This window comes from Acomys russatus, chromosome 15 (genome assembly GCF_903995435.1).
Source record: "Acomys russatus chromosome 15, mAcoRus1.1, whole genome shotgun sequence".
NCBI classification, from domain to species: domain Eukaryota; kingdom Metazoa; phylum Chordata; class Mammalia; order Rodentia; family Muridae; genus Acomys; species Acomys russatus.
The window spans coordinates 34,072,016-34,084,994 of NC_067151.1; the positions used below are offsets into that span (position 1 = coordinate 34,072,016).

Genomic DNA, 12,979 nt, shown 5'->3' on the forward strand with positions numbered 1-12,979 from the left:
GAAAGCAGGAGAGAGGACCAGAGGAAAGTAAGATGCCACTCAACCTGCAGACCACAGACAGGGAGGGAAAAGCTGTTGGTGGACTATGCCATTGACATGTCTTCCTGGGTGTGTTCACTGTGGGTAGCCTCTCAAGCCAAATCCTATTAAGTTAGAAACCAGGTCTCCAGAACTAAAAGCCTGCACTCTGAAAACATCCTTTGTCTTCCACAAAATGCAGTAGACCTTCCCAAGCATTAGGAGGAAGCCCTTTCTATGTGACTCTGATAAATTACCTGACATAAAACCAGAACCACAGCTGAATGGCAGAGAATACTTCATTGTCTGAACAACAAGCAAGCATTCCCTTGTGGGCTTCCTGGCCCTGCCCTACTGCTCCCATTTTCCCACCGTGGAGATCCACTGCTTTATTCCATTTCCTATTTTCCTTCTCCTCCAACTATCCTGACCTTCCTCTTTACAGACACAATCTTTGTCTTTGAAGGGCAAACAGCTTTCTACATGCTCGAAACTTACAGCGTCTGGTAGTGTTCACAGCCACTGGCAGCATTACATACGGCCCCTCATGTACTTCAGTTAGCACTTTCTCAATGAGATTTCCAAATCAAGGCAAGTGTGTTTCTCTCGCTTCAGGGCCTCTTAGAGATTTGCCCACATACAATTGGGAAAGACCACATAAACAGTACAATGCATCTTTTGGGGGGGGGGGTTGATCTTATGCTTAAAACAACAAATACACATATACACAATGGTTAGATGTGATTTTTATCTTAAACATTGAAGAGTTTAATCTCTCAGCTTTGCTGAGAACAGTTATTCAGTCTGTAAAATACCTCGGAATGAGTGTGGTTTGGTGCCTTGTTCTTTAAAATAAAGTTTGCTTTATAAATATAAACCCTGACATCGTGGGAAGATGTCAGCACATTTCATTATAAAAGCAGAATGTGTGGGATATGATACAACAGCACAAAGCTTCACAACACAAGTAAAATATACAAATTACAGTGACAGAAAGGTATCCTGTGGTTCTGTCTTGTGTTCTTTTAGCAGTCATATTGCTGTAAAGAAAATGAAATTTACATTAGGTTATTATCAGTGTCAACACACAATGAAATCTGCATACTTTAAATTCCTATTCAAAGCAAATATAACATAGAATGACCTCAATATTTATCAAAACTTAGCCAACCACATGATTAGGGATCAAACACGGCTCACAAAATGTTTTCTAAACAAACCAGACCCACTATCTTCCTAGGGAAAAGTTATAGGAAGTGTTCATGGAAACTTTGGAATACTTTCACAGAATTGGCTTGTGTTTTTGTGGGTCCCTGCTCTGGAAGAGTAAATTAAAATAATGTCATGGGAATTTTCCAGTGGTGTGGGCTTACTGGTAGTGACCTTTCAAATCAAATGCTATCAAGATAGGAGTCAGCTCTCCTGTACTAAGTGCCCTCTCCTGTGAGGGCATCTTTTGTCTTGCACACAAAGATCTTTCAAAATATTAGGAAGAAGCCCTCTCTACAATGGATCCAATGACAAACCATGTGCTTGCTTCCAACCCAGGAGGCAAAACATAGAACCAATTTTGTCCACTGACTCCTACTGTGCCCCAACTGCACCAAATACCAAAGTCCAGTGGCATACTAAGCTTATTCTCTGTTTAGTATGAGTGACAAGGGTGACCTTGTGTTTGCATTTAGGAGTCAATCTTAGAGATTTTATTCTGTTCTTACCCTCAGTTGCCCCCCCCCCAAAAAAAAACCAACAACAAAAAAAACCACAACAGTGAACTTTTCCCACATGGCTGTTTTCTTAGAAATTTGGCAGGACCCCAAGGAAATTCTTGATCTTGTAGATTTGCCTGATAGGTAAATAATGTAAAACAGCAACTCCCCGAAATGGGCCAGATTTTAACTTCCCTATCTGTTCAAAAGTATGTTTTTAGGATGCTATAGAAAAAATAACTTTCAAAAATACAAAAGAAAAATTAAAAATAACTTTCTCTGTTACAAACAAGTGAATATTTCACTCCTAAATCATATCCTCAGGAAATGGGAGTTTCCTGGTTTTCTTTCACATAGAAAGTTTCTTTCAGAGGGATGTCCAAAGGCTAGTGATTGCACCCCATGCTTACTGATAAGAGTAAGGTATTGTTGCTACTCCTTATTAGGAAAGAATTACAAAGAATCCAATAGGAAGTACAACATATAGATTAAGAGGAAGAGCTTGGGCATAAAGTAACTGAAGAATTTAAGTTTGTTACCTCCTGACTAAGTGATTTGAAACAACTTGTCTAATGCTTAGGTCAAGCATATGAATGGAGAGTGAGTTTGGCATTGCATCTGATGGAATCAATGTTGGTCACTAATCATTTGTACTTAAGAACATGAAGGTAAGTACCATGGACACTGAGATCTGTAACCAGAGCCAGGTGAGTGAAGCATACAGGAAATCTGACTTGAAAGAGGTTCTGTGGTGCTGTAGAAATGGCTCAGAGGTTAAGAGTACTGCCTCCTCTTCCAAAGGTCCTGAGTTCAATTCCCAGTAACCACATGGTAGCTCTCAACCATCTATAGTGAGATTTGGTGCCCTCTTCTGGCAAGCAGATGTACATACAGGCAAAACACTGTATACTTAATCATTAAATAAATCTTAAGAAGAAATAAAGAGGTGCTGTATTTATAGGCAAGCGTTTCTATGACCACAAAGCCATCTATAACCCAATTCACTCAGTCTGTGAGACTCAGAGTTGAAGCCAAAATTGAATATAAGAAATGCCTACCCACAAAGACAAAGTAAGAATAAGTGTTGGTAGACTGCGTGTGCCCGGTTTTGCTTTTCTCTTTGATAAGAAATGTGATGCCTTGCTGCAACTGACCATTACAGGGCTAGGTCTCAGCATTGTCACACAAGCTCTCACCTGTTGGTGAGAGTAGCAATAGCTACATATGCCTCCAAGCACTCCATTTATTACTTGAATGAGACACAAGATGAATTCAATTCCACCGAGAGCCAAAAGGATAAAAAATAGAGTCACATTCCACTCCACAATATGCTTGGGCTCATAGCACTTGGACCATGTAGAGGAATCCAGAAGGTACCTGGGGACAGAAGAGAAACTTCAGGCACATGACCACAGCTTAAGAGAATATCTCACAACTTACAGTTTTGTTTGGAAGTCTTTACTCAGAAACACAGAAATGAATTAACACAATATAGTTAGCAGATTTTTTTTCATAACATGCCATTCTATCAAATGAAAAGTTTTAGCCCAAATGTTAGTGCAATGATAAAAATAAAATTAATATACAAAAATATTGATGCTAATCTAAAATCCTGTGGTTAAAAATGTCTCAGATTAGAGATTTTCATATTCTTCAAAGTACATATGACTTCTTGTGAGATGAAAAAGCAAAGGTATGTTTGCATCCTGTTTAAAATCAAGTCATGGATCATATAAATGTGAACTAAAGGCACATATGGAAGAATGAAAACAAGCCATGTCCAAGGAGAGTAAACTTAAAAAGAATATTCCTATTCTGTTACTCAGCTTTATCATTGCTTATGAAAAAGATATTGAGTAAATATCTATGTGGAAAATATATTTTACATTTTATTTTCAACTTTAAGATACTAATTTGGATCATTTTATTAAGATACCAAATATCGTCCTTTTTGAAAATTATCTAAATTCCACCAAGTTAGAGCTTAAGAGGCTTTTTATTTTCAAATGAAATTGTTGACATTTGTTAAGCAAAAAGTAATTCTCAGTAGAGAGTACAAAGATTTAAGTTCAGCCTCTTTGCCTTCACGGTGCTGTGCTCACGCCTCGGTAGCAATGAAGGTCATCTTTCATTCAGCTCTTTGACTAAGATTACTGCGCTGCTGTGTGCATTCGAAACTGAGCTAGAGTTGGGCCATATGGTGGGTTCTCTCCTGCAAGAACATGGATTCTAACAAAAAAGAAAGGATCAATGCCTGGTATGCTGACCAGAGAAACAAAGTGAAAAGCTACCAACAAAAACCACCTTCCAGAGAGAAGGCCTGCTGTCTACCCACTCAGCAAGGCTAAGTTCCGTGCAGGCAGGGCCAGGGCTTATTCTCCCTAAACCCAGCCAGCAGCACAGGATCTGGAACACGGTGTGTGTCAAAAATCACACCGGGATAAATAACAACCTGAAGTCTCATTGTTGAAAATCACCAGGTCAAAGCTGGGCGCGGTAGCGCACGCCTGTAATCCCAGCACTCTGGGAAGCAGACACAGATAAATCTCCATGAGTTCAAGACCAGCCTGGTCTACAAGGTGAGTCTAGGACAGCCAAGGCTACACAGAGAAGCCTGGTCTTAGAGAAAACAAAACAAAAAAGAAAAAGAAAGAAAGAAAATCACCAGGCCATGCTAACATCATACATGACTTTTATAAGTACACAAAATGAGAAATGTTGTATGTAGATATACTTTGTGTGTGTGTGTCTGTGTGTGTGTGTGTAGATGTAGGTGAATAGATAGGTAGATAGGTAGATAGATGGATGGATAGATAGATAGATAGATAGATAGATAGATAGATAGGTAGATAGGTAGATAGATGGATGGACATGCCTTGGATTTCTTTCCTTGCATGTCAGCACATGCTATGCCACAGAGTATTTGGATTCCCAGTGAAGTAGTGTTCAGTCACGTGGGGACATAAGGAGTGACTTGCCCCACAAAGAGCCTGGTGCATTCCTTATCACTTCTTCTTCCCCCAGCTTGAAACTTTGGAATAGGACACTGATCCAACAGGAAAGTCACTGTGCTGAACCAAAACAAAACATACCACCACCACTCCACCCCTAAAAATAAGACAACACAAAACAATGGCATTCTAGCCCCCTGTGCCTGCTTGTCAGTAAAACAAAATCCATTTTTCAGCTCACAGAGAGTCAAAATTTTCTTTGGCTCTCTTTAATTACTGAAAAATTGCTCAGTGATTTGGAACTTTTAGTTACTCTACGTATTGAGATTTGAGATTCCTTAACAGATTCGAATAAAGAATGACTATAAGAAGATTTTTGAGGAACATAAAAATGTATTGGGAGAAGTGTATAATCATCTCTAAACATTTGTTTAGCAGCAGGCATAGCCCTCCATGCATCCCAGATGCATATAGCATGACTGTCCTTAGAGGCAGGCTCATGCGACAGTTCTACACGTTTGTGCCAATATGTACAATTTTCTATGAGTACATTATGTTCTTAAAAAAGATAATGACAATTGGTGACATTAAAAGCCCATCTCCAGTAAGTACTAGGTTTTCTTCAGAGGCTATCATTCTCTCATGTCCATCCTAAGCTAATGCCAGCAGGGCTCCCAGTATGTCACCCTTTGCACGAGCATATCACATGTCATCTTCTTCCCACTTAGGACCACTGCCAATGTTTCCATTCTACAGACGAAGTCACTGAGGGACAGAAAAATTAGTTCACTTCTTCCTGTTCTTAGAGAGTGAGTGGGGAGCTGAGATTAGACCCAAGTCTAACTCAAGTTTTTCACCTCATGAGGGAAAAATTAAATATGCACTGTCTCTTCCTCCCTCTCTCCACATCCGTGTTACACAATTTATGAGGGACAATATTATTGATAATATAAGGGACAATCCGTAGTCATTTTTATTTTCCAATTTTTCTCTATCAAATCCTTAACCTTTCAAACTCAAACAGCTAAATCATGTGTGAGGAGATAGTCAGTGGTTAAGAGTATGTGTTGGTCTTTACATAGAAAGTTAATTCACTTCCTGGCACTCACATCAGGTAACTCACCTGACACCTTTTTCTGTACTCTGTGGGAACTAACAATCATAAATACACATGCTCTATCTTCTATCTATCTTTCTATCTATCTATCTATCTCACACATACACACACTCACACACAAGTATGCATACACGTGCATGCTCACACAACTAAATATAAAAAAAAATAAAATCTTTTCTTTTAAAGAAGCCAAGTCAGGAAGGAACAAACTATACTCATTCATTCCCACATATATCAGTTTCCACCAGCTTTTCTGATTCTGTTCCTTTGTCATAATTGATTAAAAATAAAAGGAAAGAAAGGCAATACCAACACCAGACAATGAGGTCTTTCTTAACTCCATTAAAGTCAGAGTAGGTGGATAAGATCTTTCCTGTGTTTTCTGGTAACTGAAATCAAGGCTGTGTTACACGTGAGCCAGACTATACAGGTGTAGGGTGGGAGCATTGTTTGGTGTGGGCGTTGAGTACATAAGGGTACTGTAATTCTTTCTTGTAAACTAGCAAACTGTGTTGGGTTTGATCTGTGTGTCATTGACATTTAAAGGACACACTAGCTGGGCATAAACTCTATGAGGTAGAAAGGCTGAATTCAAAGATTCGCTAGTGCTTTCTGGTAATGAGACCCAGGATGAGTCGCTTTTCACCTTTCTCTGCCCCTTTTTGTCATTTGTAAAAGAAAAGTGATTTTGGGAGTATCTACATAGGGCCGTCCTAAGATCAAAATCAGCTAATATGGTCAACAGTCGTCACGATTTGCCCTTCCATTCTTACACGCTGCATAATTTGGAGTAAAGAAATACTGGGTGGATAGGTATGTAAATGACTTAGTTCTATGTGTGGTAATTAAGAATGAGTTTTTAGGTAAAGAACAATTACATACTGTCCATCGGTGTTGGCAAAGGTGTAGTTCCACACACCGTGGGAATCGCTACACTTTGGTCCTTCTGCCAAACCCAGTGCTGCCACAATGACACAGTAGCCAGATCCTGCAATTCCAATGAGAGCAGCCATGACAGAAGAAAGCATCTATGGAGAGAAAAAAAAAAAAAAAAACAAGAAGTAAGCTGCAATCCTGTGTCAGGGAACAAGCACTTTCACTGGTGTGCAGCACATGGTCACTTACTGAACATCTCTTGCCGTAGCTTTCGTAGCCGCAGCAGCCGCAGCAGCCACAGCAGTCATCTTCCTCCTGGCCGATGAACACAAGTGCTGGCAGGAGCATCTGACCAGAAGGCAAGAAGAATCAGTCACTGATTTTCCTGAGTTCATGGGGCAGTTAGACATGTCTGTAAAATATACCTGTTCCTGCTGATTAGATTAACCAGAATGTAAAGGTATAACATTTGCTTGTTTCTATGTACAGTGGGTATATATAGAATGGGAAACAATAATTTGTAAAGGGGAACATTTTTAAAGAGGTTTAACATTGTTTTCATATGAAAGCTCTTGGCACTGTTAAGTCTAAAATCAGTCTTTAAATCTGACTCCCTCCCCTCTACCCTCCTGAGTAAAAAATAGAAGATCTAATCTTGAGTAGAGTGACTGAAACATTTTGAGTAAGCAGAAAAGATTTAAATTTTTTTTTCTATAGAAAAAAAAGTATTATCTGTTTTTTGAAGATACAAAGGTGCCATTTGACCTCAACAATGGGGTTCTTCTAATAAGAATGAACTACTTGAAGTTTAAGGACAAAGAAACTAAGCACAGTGACGTCACACAGTGATGTCACACAGTGACATCACACGTTGACTATGATCATTTACATCATTGTATTTGTACTGACTATGGGAACATGGATGATAATGATGCTTACGTTCAAAACACATTTGCGATGCCATGCCAGAGTGAGTACATGTCTTAGGTTTAAATGTGTCAATTTTAGTTAGCAAAGAAAATAATATTCTCTATGACAGTAGCAATTTCATAAAATTTCTCTTTGCAGTTCTTAATTCCAGTATTTTAAATGAGCAAAAGCAAATGTGTCTGCATTCCATCTGTGTTGTGATCAAAGCTAATACTTTCGCCTCCCAATGTGTCAAGTAAATTCCTCTCAACTTCAACTAAAAACAAACTGTGGGGAGTGGGGGTGGGGTGGGGTGAGGAATATACAACAACATTCCACTATTAGACTGAGATACTAACCTGCTTCGAACTCCAACCCCAGGAAAAAATCTTAGAGTTATTTGAAAATACTAGTGCGCTCATTTAGTATTTTCCCTGAGTCACAGATGCTTGAAACTAAGCAACAGACAATAATTTATACCCTAAACTGTTATCTTGGAACCAGCCAACTCTCTGTTAGCTCCCTAAAGCAAATGAGAGGTGACTGCCACTCCAGGGCTCAGAAACTCGATAGTCTCTCAGGTCCCCTTGTAATGTGACCATTTTTCAAGCTACAAAGTAAAAGCTTCAGAGAAAAGAGTTTGTTCTAAGGTAAATCATTTGATTAAAACAGCAACTAATAAGATTAGCAAAAAGTTTAGCACAACCTTGGAATATTCTGCTTTCGAAAGAAAAAGCAGCAACAATGACAAAATCCACAGTATTTACACATGGGCACTATACGAAAACTTCGCGTGAGAAGAATGCACACTACCATCTGAGACAAGAGGAATTTTTAGTGACTTACCAGCAGGCCTCCACCTACAATGCCGGCAAAGTACCACACAAAGCGGCTAAGGTGGTCTTCAAGAGCATACTTTGTTTCCCCATTTGGAAAGTAGAGTAAAATGTTAGCTATGATGCAGAAGACAGAAAGCCACACCAGAGAGTGTCCGATGCCTCTTGCACACTTTACATAGCCCATAGTGGCAGCAAGAGCCTTGCAATTTTTTCCTCCCTTGCGTCTCTTCCGCTCGGTGATGGCCCAGATCAGAGGATAGTTCTTCGTCAGTTTGTGGAGAAGGCAGACGCAGCTCACAGTCCATTCCTGCTTCCACTTAAATAGTGCCCGTTCTTGGTGCCAGTAAATGAAGTACTATGCTTTCATTGGTCCAGATTTCTGTCTCCGGTTAGGGTGGAGGGATGTGAAGGAATGCTCCGCCCTTCAAATGAAATCCTTGGGACAATGAAACTAAGAGTAGGATGTGAGAAACAGCCTCAGTCACAGGCAAGAGGGAAAATGAGTAATCCACTGTGCAGCTTGCTCACAGGGTAAAGATGCAGAGGAAGTCCGGCACAGTCTTCCAGTAACTGCTGAGAGACAGTGGTGGGACGCTTCGACGCTTTGAAAGAGCTATGATTTTTCTCTTGCAGCCTTTTGGACGGCTTCCAGTCTGAGGCTGTGTTCACTTCTACATCAGCACTCATTTAATTTGCGACCCGGGGCAAGTTTCCTAAGCTCTGAGCTCATTTCCTTGTCCATTCAAGACAACGTGTCCATGCTGTCACTCACAGGTTTAAGGAGGCTGCTGGGAAAATTACAGAGTGGCATCCTTTCCTCTGCCCCCGGCTAACTAGGCAGGACAGATCCCATAGCTGGCCTCCCTGGTCCTCGCTGCTGAGGGCATGGGCCTCACAGCAAGATAGTAGCCAGCAACAACGCAGCTCCAGCATTCCTGAGTAATGCCGTGTAGCAAAGCGGTGCCAGGAAAGAAGGAAGGCCCACAGCACGGCTTAGTGTGGAAAACGGAAGAGGACTCATTCATATACCCTTCCTTGGTAGGTCGGGGGAGGAGGCTGAGAAAGGCTGATGACTCCAGCTCAGATCAGACGTATGCCAAACCTATAGAGCAAGATCCATACTAACCCACTGAATGCTGGGGAGATGAACAGTAAATGGTGAGATCACAAAGCCAACCGGACTGAAGAAATAAGTGTAAATTCAGAAAAGCCTGAACCGTCTGGGTGTGCGCAGGGTGCCTTTTTTTTCTCTTGCAGCACAAAAGCCTCACTCTGCCACCATCACACCTCTTTTTTTTTTTTTTTAAGATTTATTTACTTATTATTTATACAGTGTTGTACCTGCATTGTGACCTTGCACACCAGAAGAAGGCACCAGATCTCAGTATAGGTGGTTGTGAGCCACCATGTGGTTGCTGGGAATTGAACTCAGGACCTTCGGAAGAGCAGACAGGACTCTTAACCACTGAGCCATCTCTCCAGCCCCCACCATCACACTTCTAACAAGGTGTGTGGTCTCTCTGCGGGATTGTGAGTCCAGTTTAAAGATAGCATCCCATAGCTGATGAGTGGATTTTTTTTTTTTTTAATAAAAATAGCAAAGCATTTAGAAATCGCTTTTCCTTAAAAGCATCCAGGTCTTACTTTGCCTACGAGGTTACTATAAAACAGAATAATGTTTTCTTGACCTTTGTCTCAAATTTGTCTCCTTTACTTTGGGTCCCCTCCTTCCCTGCACTTGCTGATATGCGAATCATTCTGTCTAGAAGCTAGCAGTGCCCAGCATGCTCCCACAAGTGACAAGAACCTTTTCTGAGCACGTATGGAACCATCAGACCTACTCTAGTGCTCCAGTTTTTTTTCTTTAAACACACACAAAAACCATAAACCAAATTCACCCCAAATTCACTGAAGATCGGGGTCATTGGACAACTTTATTCGTTCATGTCCACAGTACGTTGATTAAATCTCATCTTTCTGTGTGTTCCCATAATTTCTCTCTCTGAGTGGCATATTGAGCCACATGGGACTCTGCCCTTAAATGCCAGTTACACTTAGTTGGAGTGTTTTTGTTATAATCTTCTTTTCTACTGTTCTGTCCCATCAGTAGCCAAAACTGGGGAAAGTGTTCATTTGAGTCCTTAGCCCCCTGCCCTCTAGTTCTTAAAGCCTCTGACTTCTCTCTCCCATGCCTATGGCCAGCAGTGGGAAAAAAAAGGAGAGTGTGGCACTTGGATATTTCAGAAAGTCTGAAGTAAAACCCAGTGCGCTCTGCCTTCCCGCTTTATTGGACGGGTCACTTACCTTCCAGGACTGCCCCCTAGTCTGCACAACAACCACACTACATGAGCATCTGAAGCACTAGTTTAGACTTTCAAAGTTTGTGAGCATTGCTATGATAGTGATTCTCTCCAGGGGGGAGGGGAGCGCAATATCCTTGCTTGTAAACAATCACTTTTTCATTGTTTCTAGACAGGCATAAACGCTAATTGAAGCTAATTGGTAAATTCCTTTCACACTTCTCACAGAGTAGCCTGTCTTGAGACCACTCTAACCACACACGAAGATTTAGGACCCACCCTCAACACAATGAAGAGAAAGTTTTGGGTGGGGCACAGGGAATATACATTTTTAACACTACATGAGTCCTTTGTTTTCTCAAGTTTAGGAACCAAAGCCTCAAATAAAGTATCACTCATGTCTGATGCTCCCTGAGGACCTCCTTTAACGCTCTTTACCTATGGCCACCATATGGTGGAACATAAACTGGTCAGGCAGGGCCTGTTGCGAAGGCTGGGGGTCAGATGAACTGACAGAATGGCCTTGTCTTTTGGGGAGGACAACTGGCACAAGGGAGCCAATTATTTGTGATTCTCCTCCCTCAGCCTTTTGAAAGCAGCGATCTGAGGAGAACGCCACCATACCTGGCCTTTGGAATACATCCCCCCTCCATATACACCCTCTTGTCTCCTTCAATGTCCCATGCTTCTACTCTGCAGTTGACCTCCTAACATCAGAAGAAAGCAGCGTTTCTGCTCTGTGTTTCTGGCTTAAAAATAAGTATGCTATTGGGGACAATGTCTCAACCATGTGGCCACGCTACTAGCCAGTCCTCAGTTGGGAGATCATCAAGCCTTCCTTTTGGCCACGAACCTGTTTCATATGCACAGCCACCACCTCCACAGAGCGTTTCCAGTCTCTGTTCACTCTGCACCCCTTGGTGCTCAGCCTCCTTCTCCTCTGTGTTTCTGCCTTGAGCACCATCTTCTCTTGGAGCATTATTTTGTAGACTTCTACTCACAAGTGAGTTCAACTTCCTTGATGTGAAAATCTGGAATCTAGAATGTTCCAAAGTCCAAAACCTTTTCAGCACTGACGCTGATAGCACAAGTGGAAAACTCTATATTTTATCTCATGTAGTAGGCTGCCATTAAGACACTGGCGCAGGGCCGGGGGATGTGCCTTATCGGTTCATGCCTAGCATGAGCAAGGTCATAACATGGTCACGGAGTTGATTCCCAGAATGCCAAAACAAGCAAAAGAACCAGCAAACCCAAACAAACAAAACCACCAAACTAAAGGTGTATTGAAAATATCTACTGCTTAAAATTAGCTTCACCCCATGGGTACTGTGCTAGGTGCACACACAAAAAGAAAGGTTAAGCGAATGTTATGCTCAAGCTTGGGTCTTATTCCCCATGTACCTCCTCATTCTATATGTATGAAAACATTCTGAATATGTAATCTGGAAGCTCTGATGTTGAATAAAGGATAAACCCTTGTAATTATCCCAAAGGCCTCCCTGAAGACCTGCTCACTGATGCTCTGTCCCACCCGCACTCTTCTCCATCCCGTCACACCCTGCTCTGTTAACACTGCAGAGCTATCATCGCCTGAAAGCGTCCCAGGCCATCACCTGTTTCACTCCTCTCTCCTCCCCCACTACCTGCAGGTACCTCTGTGTTGTTCACCATGCTTGACATGACCCCCGGTAGAGCACAAGTGTTTAACAAATGTTGTTAAATATTTGAGTGCATAAACCATTTGAATCAATGTCTTTATATTTTAAAGATTTATTCGTTTTTATTTTAGATATGTTGGTGGTTTGTCTGCGTGTATGTCTGTGCACTGTGTGTGTGCATGCCTGGTGCCTGAGGAGCACAGAAGAAGGTGTCATACTATCAGGATCTGGAGTTACAGTGGGTTGTTAGGTCACTTGTAGGGGCTTAGACTCAAACCAGCCCCAGGTTTGGAAGAACAGTCAGCATTCTTAACTGCTGAGCCATCTCCCCAGCTTTTGATTTCGAAGCTTCTTAATGGTATGAAAATCGAGTAGTCCCTCTGCGTTCTGTGCCTTCTGTGAGCTCAAGATCCCGTTTATAAAGCTACTCACATTATTTTTCCTTAGGCTACTTAGTCTGTGCAAGTTATCTGTGCCTTGGTTTCTGTTATCCATTTCTAATATTTATTGTGTTCATATTACATCTTTCTAATGGATTGCTGGAAACGCGGAAGTAAAACAAGACAATGTTTGTGCTCTTAAAAGCATCCATTCTAAAA

General features: G+C 41.3%; 1 protein-coding gene across 1 annotated transcript; it reads right to left on the reverse strand.

Annotated features, from left to right (window-relative positions):
• Positions 1-730: 730 nt before the first annotated feature.
• On the reverse strand, positions 731-8,896 carry Tm4sf1 (transmembrane 4 L six family member 1). Its single transcript, XM_051157181.1, has 5 exons — positions 8,427-8,896; positions 6,921-7,019; positions 6,678-6,823; positions 2,924-3,104; positions 731-1,058 (listed from the first exon to the last, which is right to left on the reverse strand). Exons 1-5 carry the CDS (start codon positions 8,601-8,603, stop codon positions 1,044-1,046), a joined length of 618 nt encoding a protein of 205 aa, XP_051013138.1. The 5' UTR covers positions 8,604-8,896; the 3' UTR covers positions 731-1,043.
• Positions 8,897-12,979: the final 4,083 nt, after the last annotated feature.

What these genes read in the sequence shown, in the direction of transcription:
- Tm4sf1 (XM_051157181.1), bottom strand. Translation starts at nt 8,603, where the DNA reads ATGGGCTATGTAAAGTGTGCAAGAGGCATCGGACACTCTCTGGTGTGG. An exon ending in GCTACGGCAAGAGATGTTCA is followed by an intron (nt 6,824 to 6,920) that starts GTAAGTGACCAT and finishes TTCTCTCCATAG; the next exon opens with ATGCTTTCTTCTGTCATGGC. An exon ending in TTTGCCAACACCGATGGACA is followed by an intron (nt 3,105 to 6,677) that starts GTATGTAATTGT and finishes TTCTGTCCCCAG; the next exon opens with GTACCTTCTGGATTCCTCTA.